We start from the raw sequence: 26,659 nt of genomic DNA on the forward strand, positions 1-26,659 counted from the left end.
CAACTACAGTCTGCTGTCTCTATTTCTCAGCCAGAAAAGCCAAGCTTAAGACCCAAGCAGATCCACACAGAAAGGCCAGAAAGAAAATGCTGACCGTTGGCCTGGTCACGCGCTGGGTTGAAGACAGACGCCAGCACTGCTGTTATGTCAAGAGGAACGCAAGCTTTAAATTTTTTTTTTTTCAACGTCCATCCATCCTTGGGACAGAGAGAGACAGAGCATGAATGGGGGAGGGGCAGAGAGAGAGGGAGACACAGAATCGGAAACAGGCTCCAGGCTCTGAGCCATCAGCCCAGAGCCTGACGCGGGGCTCGAACTCCCGGACCGCGAGATCGTGACCTGGCTGAAGTCGGACGCCTAACCGACTGCGCCACCCAGGCGCCCCAAGAGGAACGCAAGCTTTAAAAACAAAACACTTTATTTTAATGAACTCCATGATTTTTAAATGCCTTTCCCCCCCTTACAGGGGAGAGGTAAAGCTGTCAAAATTATCAAAAAATTCAAATCTCCTTTTCTTCAGGGGGCTGTCCGTCAACGTGCTTTCGTCCAGCATGCCTCCCAGGTCCTGGAAACCACTTCCAGGGTCAAAGGATTCTGCAGCCTCCAGGAGCTCCCTGTCGCTTCCATCTTCCTCAAAAGACTTCTGGAAGAAGTCGTAGATCTGCTGCTGCTTTGGGTCCTTCATCAGAGAGAGGAAACAAGCGATGAGCAGAAGAGTGCGGGCTCCAGCACTGCCCGCCCCCACCGCCTCCTCCTCTGGGAGGGAGACACAGAGGTGGGGGCTGCACATTTTACGTTGTCCAGTGCCGCACGATGGCCGGTGCAGCCCCAGGTGGCCTTACCACCTGACATCTTTTCTTCTCTGCTACTCGTGGGGTAAAGGAAAAGAAAAAAAAAAAAAAAAAGGAAAGAAGGAAAAGGAAGAAACGGTGTGAGAGCAACTGACGAACGCACTCTCAAACTATAATATTTGTTGGAAACGTTTTCTGCCTTCTAGCTTTCCAAATGGGTATTGAAATTGCTCCCAAGCCCTCACTTCCCGCAAAGCCGTTCTCCACCAAAGGCTAATAGTTAAGTTGTAATTCAACGCCAAAGCAGTGTGCTCAGCCACGGCTTACCCCTAATTTTCAGAGTGATTAATAAAACAGACACATACTTGACACACCGATGAGCAGATTCCCACACTTGTTTCATACGCCCACCAACTCCACGGGTACGCAGTTGGCAACGATACAGTGTCAGGTCATGCCCGGCAGTTACAACCACAGCGACAGGCTCGCGACAACAGCGACGGGCTCGCTGTTACCCCTCTGCTGTCCTCTCGCAAGTGTGAATTCCTGACCCTGACCGTGTTTCCATCCAGAGGGACATTTTCAGGATCTCCGCGGACATCGCGGTCCCATTAAACTAAAGCTGTTTAAACCAAAACCATCTCTCCTCTCAATCCTACATCCTCCCACCAGCAGCTCTTTCTGAAAAGCCCAGTTTTCATGGTTCCCCACCAGTTTTCTCGTCTCCCTGGCTTGCGATCACCAGGGTGTCCCAACCGTGAATGTCCTACGTCAAACTGGCAGCCAGTCTGCCTCTCCTGTCTGTTCCCTCCTCGATGCTCCACAGGCACACCCTTTACTCAGACCGTGGCACTGGGCACCTGTACGGATTTGCAATGGCTCCCCTGTAGGCCTCTTCCCATTTCAATCCCTGGCAGGTCTCTGCCAGGCTGACTTCTGCCCCAGGCTGTCCCTGAACAGGATCTTCTTGTCACATCCTGGGGTCCCCGTGTCTACCTCACTGATGCTAAAGTAGCTTCCCTGGTTTTTCAGCCCCTTTCTAATCAGGTCTCAACCTAGCTGGCCTCTATTTCCTCACTGTTCCTTACCAGAAAGCCCTCGGCACTGGTGACGCTAAGTCCTTGAAACCTGATCAAAGAGCTCCAGATTATCCAATCAACCTGCATCCAACATTCCCTTGCCTTTCAGGACCCCAGCCTTCCCCAGGAGGAGTGATATTAAAGGTCATTAAGGTCAGCCTCACGTGATCCACGTGTCTTCCTCCAGAAACAGTCTCATCGGCCTCTGTCTGAAGGAACTGCAAAGTCAAAGAAATGCTGCCCCACAAGGCAGCCTGTTCCAAGTAAAACAACTGTTAGCCTGCATTTGATTATGATGGTGGCAAGACCGTGAGCTAATTCGGAGCATGCATGATTAATGGAAGGAAGTTCCAAGATCAGATTAGTATTCCACTTCCCCTCTCGGAAGGCAGGCTATCTCAGCAAGACATAAACTCTTTTGCTTTTACCTCCTAGTAGGAGGCAACGTCTTCTTTTCCTACTAGTTGATGAAATTTTCAGCCCTCTTTTAATTAAAAAAATAGATATAATTATCAATCAAAACAAATATTGATAAACTGCATTTATATTATCTCGCACTTGTACCATAGGCAGAAATTCTTCACTAATTCAGAGTAAGTGACGGTAAGGGCAGTATGATAAATGAGTTCTAAATAAATTCATTCGCACCGACTCAGAATCCTTTAAAAATAAGCCTCCTTCTTTTCAAAGGGCATATGATAACCAAGGCTCTGTTAAAATATTTACCATCCAACTGAATTCGAGAGTTCTTTAAAAAGCTCAGAAGTAAGTTTGTCTTATTTGTTTTTAAATTAGGTGTTTGAAATTTTCAACTTATTATTTTTTAATGATTTTTAATTTATTTCTGAAAGAGAAAAAGTGTGAGCAGGGGAGGGACAAAGAGAAAGAGACACAGAATCTGAAGCAGGCCCCTGGCTCTGAGCTGACAGCACAGAGCCCGATGCGGGGCTTGAACCCACTTACAGTGAGATTATGACCTGAGCCGAAGTCGGATGCTTAACCAACTCAGCCACCCAGGCACCCCAAAACTAAGGTTGTTTTAAAATTAGCTTATTAACTGTTTCTATCTATAAGGATAATTTACACTCTACATTTAAAAATATGATCTCTGTGGGGCACCTGGGTGGCTCAGTCTGGTTAAGCATCTGACTTAAGCACAGGTCATGATCTCGGGGTTTACGAGTTCAAGTCCTGCTTCAGGTGAGCCCGCTTCTCTCTCTCTCCCTCTCTCTCGCTCTTACTGTTTCTCGTGGGATTCTCTTTCTCTCCCTCTCTCTCTGCCCCTCACTCACTTGTGCCCCCTCTCTCTCAAAAAAAAAAAGGAAAAAATGATCTGAGTATTATTTATCTCAATAATTACATTTGAAAGGAAGCCTTTAGTTGCTAAATGAATGTAAATGAAAGATCAAATCTTCAGACTCTCTGGTCTTCCTGTCACTCAAAGATTTTGCTGATTTAACTCCCCTTCTGATTCTGGGCAGTTCCATGAGAAGGAGAGGACACCGAGGTTTCCAGATGAGCTACTGAGCTACTGTAAGGCCGCCTATCTGCACGAGGCTGGGGGAAGTCCCCAGGAGGCATCCACACCTTCTCTCTCAGGACCCAAGGGCTAAGCAGACAACTTAATGCACACCCCGACCCCCCACCCCGCCCCAGTGGCAAGGAGTCATGTGCTGGTGTTACCTTGTGGAAATAATCAGTGGCTTCTGCCATTTCTGAAAAATTGGTCTGAGAAAGTCCGGCTTCACCCAGAACTTTAATCTTCTCTTGAATCATGGGCCTATTGGGGAGAAATGAGCTGCAGTGACTACAAGCTGCATAGAACCAGCAGACTGATTAAAAGGAGACCACCCTCCTTGATTTTATAGGACTGAGGCATGCTGTTTCACTTCTTTGCAGCTCTCAAGGCACAAATACCCATCCAAAAATATTTCCCTCCTCTCAGCTGTGAACCAATTTAGGGCTCATATCATGAGGTTCAAAGTTCTATTGGAAGATGTAGAGGAAATAAATGTCTCATTAAAACAAAATTCTGGGGGCACCTGGGTGACTCAGTTGGTTAAGCGTCCAACTTCAGCTCAGGTCATGATCTCGCAGTTTGTCAGTTCGAGCCCCACATCAGGCTCTGTGCTGACAGCTCAGAGCCTGGAGCCTGCTTCAGATTCTGTGTCTCCCTCTCTCTCTGCTCCTCCCCCTTTTGTGCTCTGTCTCTCTCTCTTGAGAAATAAACATTAAAAAAAAAAAATTTTAAACAAAATTCTGAACCTGGTGCTCTTATGAGATGCCCAGTTAACAAATCCACAAATCCAAAGAATTGGGAAGCAGGGACCGCCTACACGTATGGCAAAGGTAAGACTCTGTAGTCATAAGGCTGGAAACAGAGTAGTAGAAACTAACGAGATAATCAAAAAAGTTAGCATTTGGCAGAGGTAAACGGCATTGGGAAGGAGCATTTCGGGATTTTTTGCTTGGTTAACAGACCTGAGCCCCAGCGTTGCGAATTTTACCCCAGCTCTGCTGAGATAGCACCTCCTGGCCCAGAGTGAACCACTCTCTCCGATGGTCAGCAGCACCGCTGGAAGATGGCCTTAGTGTACCAACACGTGGCGTAAAGGGGCACAGGGGGATATCATTGTGTGTCTCAGCAGTGCTTTCATGGCTGGGACACAGTGTCTTCCAAGCAAACTTACACCTACACTTCATCACAATCGGCTCCCCCCACCTTGGTCAGGCCAGTGGGAAAGGAGCCACATCGCCTTATTCCTCATGCACCCAGCAAGCTGTGAGTGAAGGCTGAGAAGGAGGCCCGGCATAGTTATGGTGGAAGTGGGAGGGCATCGTTCCTGGGCCTTCTGCACGGGTCCCTGAAGACACCAGCAAGAGCAGGAGCAGTTAGGAAGGAAAATACATCATTGCTATCAGCCACACTCAACCCCAGGGGCTGGCCATACCAGAGGTAGTCGTCAGCTGTGCCTTTCGCCACGAGGTAATGGATGCTCACGGAGCTGGACTGTCCGATTCGGTGCACCCGGTCCTCAGCTTGGAGCAGCACCTGTGAGATCCGGGGATGAGGACGGAAGCGGGAGGCCCCCTGCCCCCGAGCCCACCACACCCTTCCTCCTCAAAGGACTTCACTCCGTGACCCAAGGCAGCAGGCCAGAGAGCCTCTACCTTCAAACAAGCTGTCATCCAACTAAAGAGAAAACCAAATAAAAATGCTGGCTGGGAGAACTAGAATCTGTGGCCGGACAGCTGCGAATGGACCTCTGGTACTGGGCACAGCACTAGGTGCCATGAGGGAACGAGCAGTGAGCACGAGGCCGCACTGAAGGGCACATGAAGGAAGCCTGGCACACTTCCATTCTTCTCGCAGTGAAAGAAACCATTACCTTCTAAATAAATGAACACATCGCAACCAAGGGAGAGTCCATATATGATTGGGGTAGGGCGATTTTTTTAATATAGTGGTAAGCACTACAATAAATAACAAAACCCAAGAGCACTCTTTCTATTATACAAGGCCTCAGCCTCGAAGCCCATCCATCATGAAGCAGGGCCCTCCGTGTGGCCAGTGACCCATATCTGCTGTCACAGCTCTCAGCTGATCAGATAAGGCCAGTGGGCACAAGGGCTACGTTCAGGGAACACTCACACCGGTCGCCTGTCGTGGCCCCATCGGCTAAGCAGCTCACAGTGATGGTTAATAGAAGGGACCCAGGCTGGAAAGCCAGAGGCCTGGGCTGCGGCTGCTGCCGCCACAGGACCCCGTTCGGGTAGAGCTATGCACCTGAGCTACCTGTGCCCCAATTTCCTTGCAGAGGGATGGATGCTAAGGTTCCTTCTAGCCTTCTAAAACTTCCATATTCCCATTGGCAAGACGGAGTAGATAATCCTAGTCCTTATGAGGCTGTCGTGAAGACCTAACAAGCCAATCGATGTGCGAGGCTTCGTTCCTTTTACGATGGATGTGTGGGAAGTAGAAATGTGTCTACGAGGCCCCACAGGGACAGACGGAAGAGTAACTGGCGCTAGGGACAGCTGACAGCTACAGGGAACCTTGTCTGCCCAGACTGACGCTCGCTCCCGCTGCCCCACGGCCACGAGCACGCCCGGGGAGCTCAGGTCGCGCGCGTCCCTTACCCCTGGATTCCAGAACAGCTCGGCAAACACCACCAGGTCAGCCGAGGAGAAGGTGAGGCCCATGCTGGCGGCAGTGATGGACAGCACGGCCACGGCGTGACTCTCGAACAGCTGGAACTGCCGGCACAGGTCGTCCCGGTCTGCTGAGGAGGTGGAGCCGTCGATGCGGACGTGCTGCACGTGCTGCAGGGACAGGGGCGGGGAGCAGGGTGGGCTCTTTTCACTGGCATCACCCCTAAGATCATCCAGCGTGTTGCAGGTGGTGGTAGCTCTTTCCTGTTTTATTACTGAGTCCTACTCCGTAGTGTGGACGTGCCAGTTTTGCCATTCACCTCTGGAGGGAACCTGGGTCGGCTCCAGTGTGGGGCTACTACACCTGTGTGTTCGTGTGCCGTGAACACCTGCACACGTGTTTCCGTGAACACACGCGCTTTCGCTCCTCTGAGGTTAAGTGCCCAGGGGCCAACCGCTGGGCCACACGGTCCTTGCTTGTCCAGTTTAGCTTTATTGGGTTTTAAGGGGCATTTATTTTTTTCTAACGATAAACATTACAAAAAAATTCAGATATCAGTCCTATTACCAACCTATTTTTTCCAGTCACTCTTTTCTCAACGTGTATGATAATCTTTTAACACAACGTTTTATATCCTGCTTTTTTCTAATAAACATTATATTGTAAATAAACTAAACTATTAAAGTTTTCTAAAACGCAACTTATAATGTCCATATTTTGTTACGTGGCAACAGTATAATTTATCTGTTCGTGTGTTCCTTCACATTTGGCGGATTCTTAATTTTTACTAAAAAAAGGATGGGTCGGCGAATGCCCACCGACAACAGGTGAATGGATAATAACCATGGTATATGCATATGATGGAATATTACCCAGCAATAAGAAGGAATGAACTGCTCATACCCGTAATACCAGATAGGAATCTCAAAATATGTTGAGAGAAATCAAATTAAAAGAAAGAGTGCACACTGTATTATTCCACATTTATATCATGCCCTAAAAATGCAAATTAATTTACAGTGACAGAGAGCACCCCTGTGGTGGCCTGGAGACAGGAGGGCAGGGAGAGACAGGAGAGATGACCAAGGGCACAAGGAAATTCCTGGGGCCAACAGACACATTGACTATCTTCTTACCAAGCTGCACACTTTACATGTAGTTTATTCCACATCAGTTATAGCTCTATAAGGCTATTTCTAATATAAAATTTTCTAATAGAAAGAATTTCTAATAAAAATCTCTAAAACATTTTTAAAGGATGGGTTAAAATAAATCTGTTCATGGTTCTTTGCCCATATTTGGTTATTTCCTTAGACTGTACTACTGAAAATCAAAGTACTTGGGCAAAAGGGAGATTTAGTTTAAGGATCCTGATATTATCGCAGAATCGCTTTCCAGTAAGTAACGAATGAGGATGGCCAGCTCACTGCACCGCTATCAAAAGTGAGCGCTGCATGTTTAAAAAAAAAATTTTTTTTTTAATGCTTATTTATTTTTGAGACAATGCGAGAGACAGAGTGCAAGCAGCGGAGGGGCAGACAGAGGGAGACACAGAATCTGAAGCGGGCTCCAGGCTCTGAGCTGTCAGCCCAGAACCCGACGCGGGGCTGGAACTCACAAGCCGTGAGATCATGACCTGAGCCGTAGTCGGACGCTTAACCGACTGAGCCACTCAGGCACCCTGAGCACTGCACGTTTTTAAAACCTCTGCTGATGTGATTGGTTTTCATTTCTTTGATTATGAGTGGAGTTGAATTTTTTCATATCTCAGGTTCTTTTTAAACGGTCCTCTGATCTCCAGAAAGTTAAGAAGCACAGATCTACACTATTATTTTTTATAGTTGAATGAACTATCATTTAGCAGTATGCCTATTGGTGAACATTTAGGTCTCTATTTGATATTATAAATAATATCACAAATCTTATGCATAAATCTTTGAAATCTTATACATAAATCTGACCAGTTTGATTATTTCCTTAGGATAAATTCCTAGAAGAGAAGCTGGGAAAAATTCGAGTGTGCATTAAGTTACTGCCAAATTGTCCCGCCAAAAGATACCAATGTACAAAAAAAAAAAAAAGCCCTTGGTTTAACCACAGTGTATATGTGTGACAGAACAGATCCATATTTTTAGGTAATTTAAAATCAGTTCTTTCCTTTGTGATTTCTTTCATTGTTTTTACGTTTAGAAGGTCATTCTCCATCCAATGATTAGCTATACATTCATCTATAGTTTCTTCTAATGCTTCATGGCTTTAATGAGCTTTGATTTGTCTGAAATTTAATAAACAGTGAAGTTGAGTTTCATTTAAGTGTTCCATCCAATTACTTAGCCAATTATCCAAACTTTATCTGTTGAATAAATTAAGCCAAATTTTTGATGACTCCTTGATAGTACACTATTTTTTTTTTTTTTTAATACTAAAGGGCTACTTAACTAAAGAGTTCTTAACACTAAAGAGGGCTCTCCATTCTATTCCACCCATCTGAACACCAGTTCTGGGACAAGCATGAGTTTTATAACAGATTTTAATATTTGGAGACACAAGTCTATTAACATTGTTCTTTTTCAACATTGTCTTAGCTATCTCTCCTCCTTATTTTTTGAGACTCTTTTAGCACAATAATATAAAGTTCCCTTAAAATACCCAACTGGAATTTTTATTAGGATTGAGTTAAACCTACAATTCATTTGGGAAGGACCAGTTTTTTACAGCCTTGTGCTTTTTCAATAGAGCATGGCCCAAATCTCTCCAACTCTTCATTGGTTTCTACACTCTTCTTGGTGAGATTACTTTTAGGTACTTTATGCTTTTTTGTGCTGTGAACTTGAATATTTACTAATTAGTTATAGCTGGTACACAAAAAATCTATTTAGTGTATTTATTTGGAATCTAGGCACTCTCCTAAACTCTTGTGCATTCTAATAATTTTCTAATTAGTTGGCTTGAGTCTCCTGAATATACTGACAGCTCTGATTTTTCCTTTCCAAGGATTATGGCTTTTAATTCTACTGCCTGGCTTCCTACATCACATCATATACAAAATTCAAACCCAGATGGATTAATAAACCACCTCTAAAATTTTCAGAAAAAAAATAATTGCAGGAGAAAAAAATTTATGACCTTAAAAAGGAAACGATTTCTTAAGCATATCCTGTGTTGAATTTCGAAGGGGGCTCACCTTTCTCTCAAGCTCTTTAGTAAGTGCATCCAGAACCACCTTATGGTGTGCAAACACTAGAAACTTCTCTTTTCCACTTTCCAGTAGGTCCAGGACGTATTCACTGCATTTGACAATGACAGCACAATGAAGTAAACATATACTTATCCAGCTGAAATGAGTTCACTGCATTTTTAGCAGACACCTTTGAGGCACCTGCTCTCTCCCCAGCCCTTTCCCTCCCTTTCTCTGGGAGCTGACCTCTCAGCTCTACTGCTCACACCAGGTCACCTGAACAGAAGAAGCAAAATTAGGAGCTGCAGGGAAGCCACCTTCTGCCACGTGCTGAAAGAGTTATTCCTTACTTTTACGTCATCTCCCGCACGCTAATAAATCAAAATGGTGTTACGTTTTATGTGTCTCTGATGATGTTGCTGAAACTTTCTTACTATCTGGGATCACAGAAGACAATTAACAGTTTCACTTTTTCTGCTCTACTATTGTTGTAATGTGTTTTCAATACAAATTGCAATGTCGTCTAAGATCTGAAAATGCCTAAGCGGGGGATTAAGGGATTCTTGACAGTAATCAAATTTCTGGAAGTGCAATATTGAAACGTAAGTATTAGTACTGAAGAGATGGTCGGGAAAAGCTCCCTAGTTCCCTCGCACATTAGACGGCAAGCTGCAAAGCCAACAGTTAAGTCAGTGGTAAGGGAATTTTTTTTCTGAGGCAAAGGAAGATGGAGTGAAGAACCATATTTGCATGCTCTTTATTCTCCCCTTGATTTACTTCTCTCTTCCACAACTGTGTTTTTTCTTGACTTCCCACGCCCATCTTTAGCCATGGCCCCAAAGGAAGGCAGCTACCCTGGGGAGCTGTAGGGTGGGGGTGGTGTATCACCCAGTCAACAAACTCTTACGGCTTCCCTGGGATTAATGCCCTGCGGAGGGTTCACAATCCCAGGACAGGTCACTGTTCCCACAAGGGCAACTGGAAGGTGAGCCTCCTCGGACACAAACAGGACTCACTCTGCCTGAGGCCTTCCTCACACGTGGGTGTGTCTGGGCACAGAACAGACATTGCCCTCCATGGAGAAGGACAAATCTCAAAGGCTTCCTCTAAGCATCTAAGAATTATTTTCAAGCAACACTGGCCAACCAGGGAATGGATTTGAGTTTAATCTGTGAATAGTTGGTACTAATAGAATCTACTTTAATTAGTTTGAGAGACATAAAATTTGCCATGATATAAGCAAGAAAGTTTATTGCTACAGCATCAAAAAGTCACAAAGCCATACAATCAAGCTGGACAGCTCATTAACAACTATAGGTGTCAGTTTTCCTAATTCCTCTCTCTCCTCTGCATCTCAGACACGGCTTTGTATTTCTACCCTTCCCAAGTCCCTAAATTGCCAGGCTGGAAATATCTGCCTACCACAATACCATTGGCTTTTGTATCAAAAGATGCCCATTAAAATGAAAACAGACAAACAACAGCAAAAAAAGGGAAGAAAAACCATTAGCAGAGGAAATTGGGGTTTTAAGATTTATAATGTCATTTCCACTTACTAGTTGTATGACTCTGAGGCTCCGAGATATACATGAAATTTACTTGGTTTCTGCATTTTGAAAATGGGGCCAGTTTCACTTATTTGACTGATCTCACAAAGAGGCTCCAAGTGTGAAAGGAGTTAACAGATGTCAAAATTGGCTGGAAACAATAAAGCACTACCCAAGTTACCGTGGAATTTTGAGAAAGTATGTACAAGGCAGGTAATAGACTAGATGTCTGTGCACCCCCCCTCACCAAATCATGGTGAATGATAACCCCCAAGGTGATGTTACTGTGAGATGAGACCTTTGGGAAGTGATAAGGTCATAAGGATAGAGCTCTCATGAACGAAATTAATGATCTTATCAAAGAGACCCCAGAGAGCATCCTCACTCCTTCTGTCTCGTGAGGACACAGCGAGAAGACAGCTGTCTGGGAGCCAGGAAGACGGCCCTTACCAGGCACCTCATGTGCCAGTGCCTTGATCTTGGACTTCTCAGCCTCTAGAAATGCGAGAAATACATCTCTGTTGTTCAAGCCACCCAATCTATGGCATTTTTGTTATGGCAGCCTAAACAGATGAAGACCAGATATTACCAAAGTTTATTTATGAGGTGGCTGAATGGCTAGATTTAAACTTTCTAAGAAAAATGGCTGGTTCTGTGGCTAGCACTCAAGAGACCGTGGATTTTGTAGGTCTTGAGCTGAGAGACTGAGGGAAAGGATCACACCCTTGCCATCTGTTATTCAGCAGCTCGTGAGAGATGGGGTGGTGGGGGCAATTCAGATTAGTTTCTGAGAGATAAGTTTCCAGGTTGTAAAACCACATCTGGAGTTCATTAGTTTCCTAACAGGATCATAAATGAAAAGGGCAGTGCCCAGAGGCTGAAGGAGAGCCGGCCAACATTCAGCAGTCTTTTTGTGCAGAAACTTAGATTTGAATAATGCAGTGAACTCACTCCCTTACCGCATTTAGGGGTGCAGAGGGAGAGGCTGGAGAGGCTGGGGTATCTGGAGGCTGAGTGAGAGGGTGAGGTAGGCTGTCTGTGTCTCAATTTATCCACAGATCTTGGTCCCCACAGCCAAGCTGGCACCACTCAGCCCACACTAAGTTCATTTCCATTGTAATTAAATCACTTGGACCATTATCCTGCCAGAGCCTCACATGAATGTTAAACAATAAAAAATTAGGCAAACGCACGTCATGAGAATTGCCTCAAGTTTCTACCACAGTGAATATTTGAACATGAGTGGGTTTTTCCTCTCTTTAAGAAAAGCAGACAATTTTTCAAGTCAGTGAATACATTTAAGAATAGGAATTATGACTTCAGCCTTAGTTTATAAGGCAGAAGGAAAACTCAGTATGACAGTGGCCACTTGCCTGTATCTTTTGAGCAAGCTTGGACAGTTTGTACGACAGCCTTTCTATGTAGGTAAAGAACAGCTGAAACTTCTGTCTTTGGAGAACCCCAGAGAATCCCCATATGAGGGAACCTTCTCGGTCTTCCACGAAACCCCTAATGTTTTTCTACAAGCAAGTGACCATAGTTTTCCTAATAAGGGAAAAAGCTCCCCTTAGTGTTTGGTCAACCCCAACCCTCCTTGTAAGTGCAGCAGCTCCACTGATGAGTGGTCAAGACAGGATCTCTCAAGGACCCCAAACTCATACTGGCACTGCTCCCGGGACAGGCCCGCTTCTGCCCTGTGGTGATGAGCCGTGCTGCCCTAAGCCTTGTACGGAAGCAGCAATAATTCTAATGCCTGATCATTTCATACAGAGCAATAAAACCATTCTGGCGGACTAAGGTAATAGGTGTTATCTTTCGAAAGACGAGGGAGAGACAGAAAGTGGGAGAGAGAAGTCAGCATCTGGGGGCCACTCACATGACACATGGGATTTTCGCTTCAGCTGTTCTACTGAAGAAGAGGAGGAGGGCTTCTTTTTGCTGCCGGTTCTGTGGAAACAGAAGACTAGGTTTAAAGTCTCCCACTCTGGGAACCCTGGGAGAAGCTGACATAATCATCACTGCTCTGAGCTTTACAGACTCGAATGCCAGTTATCAGAGCCAGGAGGCCCTGACTTTAGCCAAGCCATAGGAACTGTATAGACTCTACCATGTCATTGGAAACGTGACATTACAGGGACCCGGTCATCTCCCAAGAACTGTTGTGAGTACAAAAGCCCCTGGAATGGGGCTTCACCCGCCGTCTGTGCCGAGCTCACATGAGTGGCTGAAATGCAGTCTTGCTAAGCTATTTAAGCCATTTACTACAGCCAGCGACTTCCATGCGCCAGTGGCCCATGCTGTTCTTGCCTCCCCCTTTCTCTTCTGCCACATCGTGTCCATACCTCAGTTTACTTCTTTTTTTTAAAGGCTTTTCTTTTAATTTTTTTTAATGTTTATTTTTATTTTTGAGAGAGAGAGAGAGAGAAAGAGAGAGACCAAGCATAAGCAGGGGAGGGGCAGAGAGAGAGGGAGACACAGAATCCGCAGTAGACTCCAGGCTCTGAGCTGTCAGCACAGAGCCCAACGCGGGGCTCAAACTCATGAGCCGTGAGAACATGACCTGAGCCAAAGTCGGATGTTTGACTGACTGAGCCACCCAGGCGCCCCTAACTAAGTTTAATTCTATCCAAGACTTACTCAATTGATTCCAACTGGCACCAATTAGCTTATTCTAGTATCATCTCAAAACCGTTATTCACGTGTTTTGGCCTGGCTCCCATATAAGGTGATTGACCTCCTAGGAGAAGAAACAATGTTTTCTTTATAGTTTGCATCTAAATAAATACTAATTGAGAATGCTAACACAGGAGATGCACACATAGTTTCACAATGTCACAAGATAATATTTTCTATCACTCTGGGACCCCAGGGAGGACACTCTTACCATCTTCGCTAGGGTGGGTGGCCCTCTCCTTCCACTAGCAAGGGTGGGATTACAGATGCCCTCAGTTTTTCTGTGCCTGGGCCCTGTGAGGCCTGTCACGGACACAATAGCGTCTTCACGGAACAAAGAAGTGACCCCACAGTAATAACACATATGGCCCTGAACTTGTGGATAACTCAGGAAAGCAGCCACAGCCAGGCTGTGGAGCCTGCTTGGGACTGTGTCTTCCTCGCTCTCTGCCCCTCCCCTGCTTGGTCTCTATTTCTCTAAATAAATAAAAATAAATACATACATACATTATGTATATCTCTATATAAGTGTACACGTATATAATACATGTTTTAAAGCAAAATACACACACGTTTTATAGAAACACTACCAAATGATACCTTAAACAATGGGCACCACAATGGAGGAGGAGCTGCCTGGCCAAAACAGCTCCCCGGCTCTTAACGGCATCTTTCCTCTAGGACTTGATGAGAAGGAAGAAAGATAACCCGGAACCATAGGAAGCCAGGGGGCCACTGACAGTGCAGCGGAACCACCATCCCTCCTATGTTGTGACCGAGGCCCAACTGAACAATTCAAACTTCCCGGGAACTCTTACTGGAGACGCGACCCCGTGACAGTGTCTTAAACTCTTTCTCAGCTACAGACCCTGTTTAGACTCGGATGGAGCTAGCTCACTTCTGGCCAGTGAGCTCACAGACGTCCTGAAGTCCATTCATGTCCCCTCACAGGGTCCTTGCAGCAGGCCAGGCCCTCTCACATAACACGGTCCCTCACAGGATACACCAAGGGGACAGAGCCAGGCTTCCAGGTACTGACTGCACCTGCAGCGGGAGGGCCACAAGCAGACGGCACCCCGGTCGTCCTTGGTCCTGACATTCACTCCCATGCCCTTTGGACACCACCACCGCTCTCGTCAGGTCCTTCCCTCCCACCCACACTCGCTCACTCCGCACTGGCTAACAAGACAGGGAGAGGAAATGATGGACAAGTGGTGGGAAGCACTCTGGGAGACCTTGCCCATGTGAGATTTGCCGAGAGCTGATGAGGTGTGGGGAACAAACACCCAAGTTCACCGGGCACCTGTGATGTGCACCAAAGCCTTCAAAGTACGCACATCCCTGAGTCGCGGTGACTTTCTCCTTCAAATCTACACTCACCATATAGTCCACATTCACGAATTCCTATGTAAGCTGCTATTACTTAGAATAGTGAACTGAAATAACTCAAATATCTGACTCAAAGTTATTAGCAAAATTATAACATGGGCATGGGGGAAATTTTAAAGGAACATTTAACAACATAGGAAAGTGTTCACAATGCGGTTTTGTAACCTGTATTCTTCGCTGGCTGATGGATGGTTACAGGGTATCCATTCTGCTTTTAAAATATGTTATTCATTTGGGGCACCTGCGTGGTTAAGATGGTTAAGCGTTTGACTTCGGCTTAGGTCATGATCTCGTGGTTCATGAGTTCAAGCCCCGCGTCGGGCTCTGCGCTGATGGCTCAGAGCCTGGAGCCTGCTTGGAATTCTGTCTCTTTCTCTCTCTCTCTGCCCCTCTCCCCAACCCTCTAAATAAATAAATAAGTAAATAAAAATAAACTTAAAAAACTATATATAAAATCTGTTACCCATATCTCTATATAATACATATTTTAAAGCAAAATATACACGTTTGATAAAAAACTACCCAAATGATATATGCCAACATTATATGATATTTTTAAAAGATGGGTGACTCTTTTTTATAGTATAAGAAACAATAAGTGTTTCTTATAAGTACTTTTATTTTTCAGATTCTAGGCAATAGATAGCTACTGTATTTTTAATGTAGGAGAAACCAATAGTTTTATCTTAAAAAAAAAAAAACAAAAAAAACAGACCTTCCCCACACAAAGTAGACATAATACTGGTCCATTAATGATCTCACTTCGTTTGCCAGCTGTGGGCCAGGAAATTTTAAATAATCTGTATTCTCTGTTCTTGTGTCCTTGACTTGTACTAAATTAGATCCACTGGGGTTTTGAATTATTTTTTTAGGTTGGAATTTGAATGCATCGTCAAACAGCAGAAGGGTTAAGTAACACTGTCACCAGGAAGTCTGCACGGACTTGTTCCATTTTTCTGCCTAGTCCTGCTGATCAAAAAAATTACTATAGACAAAAGCTGATCAGAATTAGAGTCAGCTTTTCTTAGCCTGTGAAAAGATATCTATTATTTCAGCTGAAAATAAGACAAAGCTTTCGTCGTGCATTATATTTCATAAATGGGCCACTTCCTCCAGATAGGAAGGTGTGAGGGAACAAAGAATCACTTCTTGACAGGTTAGCAGTGGAACGCACAACACTGCAGGGAAACTTGGGGCTACAAGGTAACTATCAAAATGGGAGGGCACCTTTCTGCAGATTCACAGGGCTTCCTCACTTGACTAAAACCATAAAACCACGATCCCCGAACATTTTATTTTGTTCAACTCAAGCTTTCACAGCCAGCCAGGGTTTGGAAGGCAGGTCAAAAGCCATCTGGTCCCACTCCTGGCTCCCCTTCCTGAATTAAGTGAGGGTGCCAGCCTCTGATCAGATCCACAGCGGACAGATGCACCACATCCGTGGCTTTGGAGTAAGACAAGTTCTGGCGGTCCAAAGGGCAAAGCTCATGAATTCATGTTCTACTTGGATTTTCCATTATAAAAATGAATTGACATTAAAAAACACAAAAGGGAAGCAATTTTTCAGGGAATTGTCTTGTTATCGGAAAGAATCTAGTAACCAGCTTCAGCATAATGCTGAAGGTAATCTGTACCAACTCAATTTCTCTCTTTTAGGGACAAACTTAATTTTTCTGAGATGCCAAGGAAACATGGCAACTCTAAGCACTGGACTGAGAAGAGCGCTGGGCTCCTTCTCTGCTGGATTCTTGAATTACGCTGCAATTTAGGCTTTCATAATCTGCAAAACCAGTGTTTAAGACCCTGGGAAGAAGGGCAGGGAGACGACAATCACACAACAGGAGGGACTCAGAGCCACTGACACTGTCCTTAGGCACTTTTCCTGCATGAGGTCTAGGAGACCAGTACTGGCTCCCCTTTTTAGGTAAGAAAATATCAAAATATGCCAAGGAATTTAGGGGATTTATATGGCCACCGGAAGTTATAAAAATACCCAACATTCCTGATTTCCATGGTTTAGCCTAGTCAATCTTACATTATCCCTGTAAACTCAGAGCTCAAACTTTCAGGTTACATCTGAAATCAACTTTGGAAAGAGCCCCCTCACCTAATGTGAAGAACTACATAAGCTGGTGAAAAATTTTTAAAATGCTTTCAAATCTTGCTGCACTAAAAGTTAAAAATTCCCATACTTCTATTTATTTCTTTTCCTTTTTAGCGATATTGCACAATTTACAGTTGCCACTTGGCCACACTCAACGTGATGTTCCTCCTCAATTCAAATGCCCACTGACTGCTGTTCTCTGCCCGGTTTGGGAGGGGGCCAGGTACAGGCGAGAGGGTTTTCTAGGGAATTCCATGAAATACCGATAGGCTTACTTCTGTACACACAAGGAACTAAAATAATAGAATGTTTATACACATTCGGATCTTTGCATCTAAAACTATCATACATCTGAATTTTTCCCATTAATACTATATTTGTTGTACTTGGGCATTGGCTTTCTTGACGGAGTTCACTAGTGGGCAACCATTAGTAAACATTAAAGATTTAAGAAAATTATAAGAAAAAGCTTAAACTGAGAAAAAGAATTTCCATTCATCGAATTTTTATCTCTAGACATCAGAAAAAGACCACCAACGCTGATTTTAGCAACAGAACACCTGCTTCTGCTCATGGTTCCACTGAAATACAATTTGAGAATGGCTGGTCTGTGTGTCCACATTGGTATAGGGGAACTTTGCTGGAAAACCCCACAGCAAAGACGTTATGCCCGCTCACTTCCTCCAGACCACCCAGATTATTAGATGCACGACAGCATAAATTAAATACAGCTTGATAGCTTACAGTGCCTCTTCCACCCTAGACTCTGTTTCTTAAAAGTTACCTGCTGGTCTTGCTCATAACATGGTAAAATAACATAAAAAAAAACCCACGCATTCTGTCTCTCGTCATTCTTATTTATTTTGTGCTCTCCCAGAAGGCTGGGATCTCATCTGGATCTAAGTTTCTTTATACAAGGTAATAACAAGCCCAGATAATGCTTTATGATAATGTCAAAAAATGTCAATAACTGTTATTTTCTTGGCAATGAAAACTGCAAGGTTTTATCTCAAAAGGACAGAGATGGAGCTGGTGTAAATTACTTTACAGCACTTAGCACAGTATGACACTAAAGACAGATATGAAAGTGTTTTGAAAAGATGAAACCACCATAGTGGAAAGACCTTAAAATATAGGGGTAACAGGCTTGGTTCTAGCCTCAGCTCTGCCACGGAGCAGCCATAAGTCTTTGGCCAAATCACAATCTCTGTGAGCCTTCGTTTCCCTTCCTGTAAAATGGGGATGCCAACTTCTTGCCAACCATGAATGACTGTAATAAGGATTAAGGGTTAAGAGGGTTTTTTTTTTTTTTTAAATTTTTTTTTTTTTAACGTTTATTTATTTTTGGGACAGAGAGAGACAGAGCATGAACAGGGGAGGGGCAGAGACAGAGGGAGACACAGAATCGGAAACAGGCTCCAGGCTCCCAGCCATCAGCACAGAGCCCGACGCGGGGCTCGAACTCCCGGACCGCGAGATCGTGACCTGGCTGAAGTCGGACGCTTAACCGACTGCGCCACCCAGGCGCCCCAGGGGTTAAGAGGGTTTGAAAACTCCACTTTGTTATGTAAATGTCAATTTGTTATTTTGACTAAAATAACATGTATTGTCACAGTGTTAACACATATGTTATCAGATACGCTTAGGACTAATTTCTTAACTGTTACTAGACTGAGTAACAGTTACTAGACTAAGGCATTCTCAAAATACACTAAACATAAATTCCAACTTTCTTTGAGGGATTCAGAATATATATCACCATTCTGCAGTTACCATGGGGTTTATTTTTATGACCATCTGTCAACAGTGATCTACACATGCATAAAACAGCAAATCAGTAAGAGGTTTTAGAAGCAGACTAGGTAGGCTGAGAAATGACATGGGCTCACTGTCCTTGTCCAGAGGGGTGGGAAGAGATCATGGAAAGGCAAGCTCAGAGAACTCTGGGTACCCCCCGTAGAGCCCCTCCCAGGAAGGAACAGCTGTGGACACATCAACCCCTGAATCCCTGTCTGCAGCCCCAGACTCACAGTTTTCTCCTTGGTGGTCATTTCCTTGGCCGCGGCATCCAGGGCAGCTCTGGCCTTGGTGCTGATCCGGCCTGGGGCAATGACTACCATCTTGCGCTGCTTGGCTGGGAGCTGGGCAAGGACATCACTCTTGAGGCGTCGCAGCATGACCGCCTCTTCCAACAAGAGCTTTAGCTCTCCGAGGTTGGAGGAACCTGAATAATCCCATCCCCAGGGCTGCTGTGGAGAGAAACATACATCCAGTTAGGTTCTCCCAGGGCCAAGTTAACCAGGCTGTGACCTCAACATTCTCACAGCTTTCTCTTCCTATGGCTTTGTTCAGAGAATTTCAAGTGGCTCTAAAAGATGAATAAAACCTAATATAATACAAATGGGAACTAGGAATGAAAAGAGAAAAAGTAAGGAATGAAGTGAACTAAAAACACATATCCTGGTGTTCTACATGCTGAACTTTCTAGCAGCAAATGCAAGATGCCAAGAGGTCTAGGTATCTATTACATTAAAAGACAAGTAAGACACCCAGCTTGTCAAACTATTCCCATATTCTAAATAAACAAATCATCTTCCCTGGGGCTTCTCCTAGAGTTCACTGCACAACATAACAAATCATATTATCAGTAATACCTTTATTTGATGGGATGCACTGGGATTTAAGAAGCTGTTGTTCCTTAGTATGGGCTACACCAACACAACCAAGTGCAGTGACATGAATGCAGGGTGTTGCTGCTGCTGGTGGGAATTGAAGGAAGGAACCCAGAGCACAGGATTGTACCAGTGTGGCTGAAACCAGAGGTGGGTTTTAGGGTTCACAGGCAGTCCTTCATAAAATCGGTTTCTTCACTTAGCAGCTCATGAGAGGCAATGAGCAAGAATATCTATTCCCTGTCATATAGCTAGGTAAGATGCTGCAATGAAAACCTTATTGTTCACTAACAATCTTACTCGAAATAAGAACTGATGTCTATAGTCCTGTAGAAAATCAGGGAACCAGGGTGTTTGCTGCCTTATGTTTCCAGCTGCTTATCTCTTCTCCTGTCTCAGCCTCCCCAGGGCCATGAACCACCTCGAGTAGAAGCTAGGCTTGTTCATTCTTGAGGGCCAGTGGACCTAGTCTCTCATCGTGGGGATATGGCAGGTGTCCTATAAACCCATGCTACATAGAGAATAGGAAGAGATGGTCAAAGGCAAAGTAAAATGATCAAAAACTGCGTCTTCTTTTAAAAAATATCCTGAAATCAACTGGAAGTTTCAGCAAATGCCTTCATGCTATGCATAGGGTCAAAAATGAGCTCAGCATGGGGCATTCTCTTCAGTGGCTTCTCTCAATGTAAGAAGCTGGCCACAACAACAACAAAACAGCTCTGGCCTACTGGCTGAATTAAATAAACATCATGCTGACACAAGTGGATACCGTAATTAATCTGGATGTCATGCTCCTAAATGCTACTATGTCAGCTTTTAATCTTATAGGTTAAAACCCAATAATACTAAAGGTTTAAAATTTAGAATATTCACAATCCAACAAGCTTTTATTGAAAAGTTACCATGTAGCAGGCACTGGGCTAGGTGGAAGGAAGGAAAGGCATTGTCTATGTTTGTTTTCTTGACTGGTGGTGGTGGTGGGGGGGGTGCAATGAAGAGAGAAAGGATGAATGAGGATGGCATGAAGACTGGGGAGATGGTGGACAGAGACTGGGGACACAGGAAGGGGCAGTTTGGGGGCAAAGGCAATGGATTCTGTCTTCAGCCCCTATCATCACTAGGTAAACATTCCACTATGGGCCCAGATGGCCGAGGAAGCGAAGGTCCTTCTCAGAAAGTGGGTCATTTACAAATAGGACAGAAGTACAAATCACTCGTGAAGAGTTTTGTGGGACCACGACAACTGTGTGGAATCTAATCTGGATTGATCCTGGGGAAAGTGCATTACAGATTTCGTTAAAGAAGTGTATCGCTTTAAATACATTCAATAACAGAAATTTCCTGCCTCAATAAGCAGCTAAAAATGGTTTGCAATTAACTTTGCAAAGCACTACAATTTACATTATAAGCACTGTGTTTGAACGTAAGTGGGTATTTTTAAAGTACTTGAAAAGTTTTTTGAAAGAGCATTTAAAAAATAAGGCAGACAGTCTTATTTACATCACAAACTTGCATAGCAAGGCTTTTTCTCAAGACGGCATGAGGCATGCACGCAGAAGGAGTAAGCTGCAGCCATTTCTCCAATGTGTCAGCATCTTCGATGCAAATAGTGGCTCAGTATAGTTGTCATTTGACCACAAAACAGGAATCCTTAAGGTCTGAAACAATGAGGTCCTAGAGACGGGTTGGAGCCTTTGCAGCAGGGGCCCCACCCCCAAGAAAGAAGTCAGGGGAGGCTCAGGATGTGGCTTCAAGGTTCACGAAGTTACAAAGTTACAGCAGAACAGCTGAGGGAAAGGAGAAGTGACCTACAGTTGAGAGAGGGGACCTGAGTCTGCCATTCTCATTCAGGGCCGTGTGGACCCTCGTGGGAACAGAGATGAGGAGTGGAGGAGTCTGACTTTGCCAGATGAAGGATTGCCGCTGAAGGATAAATTCATTGCCCTGGCCACAGTTTCAAAAACAGAGATTAGAAGGAAAAATTGATGAATCTTCCCTCTGGTTTTCAGATTGTGGAAGTTCCGGAGCCTGGATCAAAGGGAGCTACTAGGGGCGCAGGAAGAAGACGCCAGCCAGCCCCACTCCCATCCCAACGGCCAGAGAGGTCGCCGGCCGGGACTTCCGCTTCCATCCCCCTCGGCCAACCAAGGCCATGGCACGCGAGCTAACAGAGGAGCTGCATCCCATGGGGGGTTCTGGAGAGGGTGAAGAAGGCACCAGAGCCAAGAAGGAGGAGCCCAAACCCAGAAGAAAACAGCTCAGTGCATAAGGAAAAAAATGAACACCTAAGCAAACGAGAGGCTGATTTTCTGGGTCATCCCTTCTTGGGTTATTTTTGGGGAAGAATATAGGAAACGTGCCCAGGCTTTGGCCAAGCTGGTTATGGCTGCCTGACGCTGAGAGGCCCCCCAACTCAGGAAACATGCTGAGCCCACCGTAGAGGGAGGCACAGCTGTAGACAAGGAGAGAAACAAGGCTCAGTTAGGAGCCTCCTCTGCTGAGGAAGACAGTGTCCTGTGCTCAGCTGGCTTGATCAGACTGATGCACACTGAGGGATTCAACGGCCCATCAGGAGGAATGCAGGATTGGTAAATCATGTAAACATTTAAAAAATGCCAATTTTCTCATTTACAAAAGTAATCCATTTCTTGTACATTATTTCGTGTACGTCATCTTCCAATCATATAGGAAAGAGAGGTGCAGGGGAGAGGGGAGGGGAGAGACAGGGATAAAGAGAGGGAGGGAGAGAGAACAAATGAATGAATGAATTATGGGGAAAATTTTGCATCCTACTTTTTTCCCTACTCTTGTATTTCCCCATGTCATTAAATAGACATTTTTTTTTCCAGTTAAAAAAAAAAATCGAGGTTTTAGAAATCAAGATTTTGGGGTGCCTCGGTGGCTCAGTCGGTTGAGTGTCTGACTCTTGGTTTTGGCTTAGGTCATGATCTCACGGTTCATGAGTTCAAGTCCCGCATCAGGCTCCGAGGTGACAGTGCACTACCTCCTTGGGATTCTGTCTCTCCCTCACTCTCTGCCCCTTCCCCATGCACACACGTGTGTGCCATGAGCTCTTTCTCTCTCAAAATAAATAAACCTCAAACAAAAAATCAAGACTTTGATTGCAATGGCATTCGTGTTCACAAGGCTCTCTCTGACACGTTTGGAGACTGAAGCTGTGCAGATTGTAGCTCCAGAGGAACCTGCTCCACTGGCACTGTGTTCATAGAGAATCTGTAGCTCAGAGGCTTCTAGCCTCCTGAGCAGGCACAATTCATTGTCATGAGTCAACATTTTGACTGACGAGAGCCCACCAAGGCAGCACCAGATCACACTCTCCACTCCACCCATTTCGATGTCTCTGTGGTCTTTTTTGCACAGAGCATATGGGCCCCGGCCTCACCCCTAGCTCGCCTAGGTGCCCTTCTCAGAGTTCTGTGCACCTACGCATCAGCCACCGGTCCCTTTATTGGGAAACACCACCCTGGAATCACAAGCATTACAACTAGGAGGGACTGTTCTTATCTTATCCTTGAGGACACTCGAAGGTCAGAGTTAGGGGCAAAGCAGGACTAAAATCTGGGTCCGGCTCCCTGGCCAGTGTGCCTCTGATCGTAACCATGGCCAAAGAGAAGGAACACAAAGGAGGTCTCAAAATCAGGGTAAGGAATGGGTGGGGGAGAGGGGAGGGGAGAATAAATACCTGCTTGGCATCACAGTAGCGAAGTCCAAATGCATGAAACTGAGGGAAGAAAGTTGGCCTGACCCCAATGATCTGGGTGTAGAGCTCTGCGGGCCGGGACATGGCTGGTGTGCCGGACAGCAGGATCACCCTCTTGGCAACCTAGAAAACAAACAGCCAGAGGGATTGAGAGTGCACAGAGGAGCACATAGGGAATATCCCAAATGCCCCAGTGGGATAGGAGCTGGATGCCCCAGAGACAGCAAAATCCCCTGGAATGTAGCGGGAGCATTTCTCACTTCCTGGGCACTCTGCGGCAGTTATCCAGTTTACTGCTCTCAGAACCCAAGGAGATCTGGATTCTGAAGACACTGCAGGCTGGCCTACACCTGGGAACTCTAAGCAAAGGTACATGGCCAGAGAAGAAGAACACACAAGTTCCACAAGCCTCACGGTGTGACCCACGGAAGCAGCTGGATGCCACTTCCTGGGCTGCCTTTGGGACAGCCCTGTCCCCCTGTATCAGGACCTAGCACATTATCCTGAATTCTACCTCTTCTGTCTCCCTCACTAGATTGCAAGCATCTTAAGATCAGGGCTGTGTCCACCTTTATCTTCTGTTGCACAGTACCTGGCACAAAGCAAGTGATCTATAAATACTCGATGCATGCTGAAAAATATTCAGCTAACCAGTAACCAAGGGAAGACAGAAGAAACTCAAAGAATTCAGTATTGGAAGTGGAAGCTAGGGAGAGACCACCAGGTCTGACCTTTTTCCAGAGGGGATCTCTGATCTCTGACATCCAAGTTGAACTTCTGATCAGATAATGACACTGAGGACAGGAGGAAGAGTCAGGGGTGGCCTGTGCGTAAGCCTCTAACTGATTTTCTTTGGAGGAAAAAAAGGCTGTCGCTAACCCAGCGACACAATGCCTTGAGCCCAGAGAGCCCTGATTTAGCCTATTTTTCAGTTAAAAAGGACTTTAAAAAGTGGGACCTGGGTCCATTGACCCTAAACCCAGCCCAGGTCTGCAGCAGCCTGCTTGGCAGTGGGTAGGACAGAAATAAATGGTCTACGCCAATGATGAGCTCCAAGTTCCCCACCATCCTGACACCAACCTGACCTGAAGGTGATCAAACCGAAATGTACCACATCGTATTAAGATGGGAAAGAGGGGAGAACCGAAAAGGAGACACTCGCTGCTATATTAGGGGAGGGAATGGCCAAAAATTACTGGAGGTAAAATCCATTTCAGCTCTGGGAAGGAAGCCTACCACGGAGCTCAGTTGTCTAGAAACACCTTGTTAACCACTGTAACCTTGAGTTAACAACAGGAGTGTAAGGCAATCGCACGCAGTAAATCACCTAGGAGAGGAAATTAGGTTTTCAAATGGATATGCTGCCTCATAAAAATAAATAAATAAAGGTGCAACAGAGGGAAGAAAAATGTTTCTTTATAAATATACAATATATACAACTCTCAAGATGCACTTCTGCCCTCTCAGCGACCGCCAATACCTAATGCCATTATGACAGGAGAGCTATGAATTTCTCCAGCTATAATTTTCCACAGTTCAATTACCCAGCCTTCTAATTTCCTGCGCGGTTTAATGCAGACTCATTAAAATAACAATGAGCTTCTTGAATGACGTCTGTAGCACTGCTTGCCTTGGCTCAAGACCATTTCAATGAAACGGGGAAAATGAGAAGCCTTATCAAGAAGAGAAAATCAGCCTATCATCCTAAACCTATTCCCCATGTCGCTGTTGGTGCCTGGGGAGGGGCAGCTCACAAACCAGGTGATGGAAAATCACTCCAGGACAGTGTTAATCTGGAGCCCGTTATCCCATACGCTGCCTTGACTAGGGCTGATGAAGCCGCTGAAAATGGACGTTTGTGGGTGTTTAAAAAGCAGAGGCAGCATTATGGAAAAAGAAAAAGAAAAAGACCAGCTCTGAAAAGAAGCCAGAACAGCGTCTTATCTTTTCTGGAATGATTTAGCCTGCTCCCTGCTCAGCCCCAACACGGTGGTGCCATCATGACTGTCACCCGTGCAGCCTGTCATCCTGCCCAGCTGTACATGATTTGTAGGTCACCGTCCACCTCGGAGAACTTCCAACTTAAGAAAATATAAATGTATAAAATTACATCCATCAACACTAAGCTGAATACTTTACAGTTAACCCCTGTGGCTAAGCACAGAAAGCAGTACCCAAGAAATCCACAAGGGAGCGGTGAAAAAAAATAATTTCTATGTGGTATCCGCAAGAGATCATGTGATTCACAGAAACAGATGCTTGGGGGTAGTGGGGAGGCAGATGACCTTCAAAGGCAGGTTTAGTTTCCTCATGGGTCAAGGTCATCAGGTCAGCCCTGTGGAACAGGTTGCTGGCAGGACAAGTTAATATATGTAATTTGCCAAGGAGAACCCAATCTGACTCACAGTGCATAACCTACACACAGGTTTCTTTTTTCACATAGATTTTTAAATATGAGCTAAGAGAATGTTATGCTGCAAAGAAAAGAAATAAAATTGTAAGTTCGTACAAGACGCAGCCTGGGAATTCTTCCTCGCTTTCCATCATTACCTCTTTTTTTTTTTTTTTTTTCCAACTGAGCTAATAACTTGCTTTATTGAATTATTCTGACCGGTTAAAACACACTTCACCAAGGCTCCAGACTGGGGAAAAAGTCATGCTTCCCAAAGCCCAAAGTTCTTTCCAAGTGTTATTCCTGATGGTACTCTAAATAAAGTTCAGGCCACAGCGGAGTCCCCTGAGATTTAGAAGTACAACGTGAGAAGGCTGGTGACATCCAAAAGCAGGTCAAGCCCACGCTACCCAAGTGTCCTGTTACACACAAGCTCTATGTGGCACGGACACTGGAGCTATGCTGTCACGAGTGTAGAAGTCATTATAGAATCTTCAAAAATAAGGAGAGAGGCCAACACAGTTGGGGACACGTGACCAAAAGTACACAGATCAAGAACAAACGCAGGATCACTGTCACTACCCAAGAAACAACCAAAGAGTCAACATCTGTAGTTAAATCTAAATCCTGAGAACAAGAGGGAAACCCCAATCTTCAGGAGAAATCCGGTGACTGGAATCCGAGCAGAAGATCGAGGTTCTGTTCGTCCCCCTGCTCTCCACAACACGCAAGGCCAAACCAAGATAAATAGCATAATTATGCCCCTGTTGACCAAGGGCCACCCCAGGGATCAGCAGTGATCCCTACCACTTAGTGATGCCTCGTAAATGGCCTGAGTCTCTGGTCGGGTCAGCATATTTCATATAAAATAGTTCCCTTCTAGGTTTTAGCCTTTTCCCCAAAAGAGACACAGCTCCAGTCACAAGTCTGAACACCACCACCAGCACTAAACTGATCTGC

General features: G+C 45.1%; 1 protein-coding gene across 6 annotated transcripts in view; it reads right to left on the reverse strand.

The window, feature by feature from the left end:
- Window positions 1-400: 400 nt before the first annotated feature.
- SMARCAL1 (SWI/SNF related, matrix associated, actin dependent regulator of chromatin, subfamily a like 1) overlaps window positions 401-26,659 on the reverse strand; it is a 53,679-nt gene continuing 27,420 nt past the window's right edge. For 4 of the 6 annotated variants that reach the window (XM_047870687.1, XM_047870686.1, XM_047870688.1 and 1 more), the window contains exons 11-17: window positions 23,290-23,430; window positions 18,945-19,163; window positions 12,625-12,695; window positions 9,208-9,310; window positions 6,011-6,193; window positions 4,822-4,922; window positions 3,081-3,650 (exon numbers count right to left, since the gene is read on the reverse strand). In XM_047870687.1, the coding sequence (XP_047726643.1) occupies window positions 3,326-3,650; window positions 4,822-4,922; window positions 6,011-6,193; window positions 9,208-9,310; window positions 12,625-12,695; window positions 18,945-19,163; window positions 23,290-23,430 (1,143 nt within the window). In that variant the 3' untranslated portion in view covers window positions 3,081-3,325. Of the gene's footprint in view, window positions 680-3,080; window positions 3,651-4,821; window positions 4,923-6,010; window positions 6,194-9,207; window positions 9,311-12,624; window positions 12,696-18,944; window positions 19,164-23,289; window positions 23,431-26,659 lie in introns of those variants that run through there. The other 2 variants (XM_047870690.1, XM_047870691.1) reach the window with 2 other exon arrangements.

Source organism: Prionailurus viverrinus, chromosome C1 (genome assembly GCF_022837055.1).
Source record: "Prionailurus viverrinus isolate Anna chromosome C1, UM_Priviv_1.0, whole genome shotgun sequence".
NCBI lineage: Eukaryota > Metazoa > Chordata > Mammalia > Carnivora > Felidae > Prionailurus > Prionailurus viverrinus.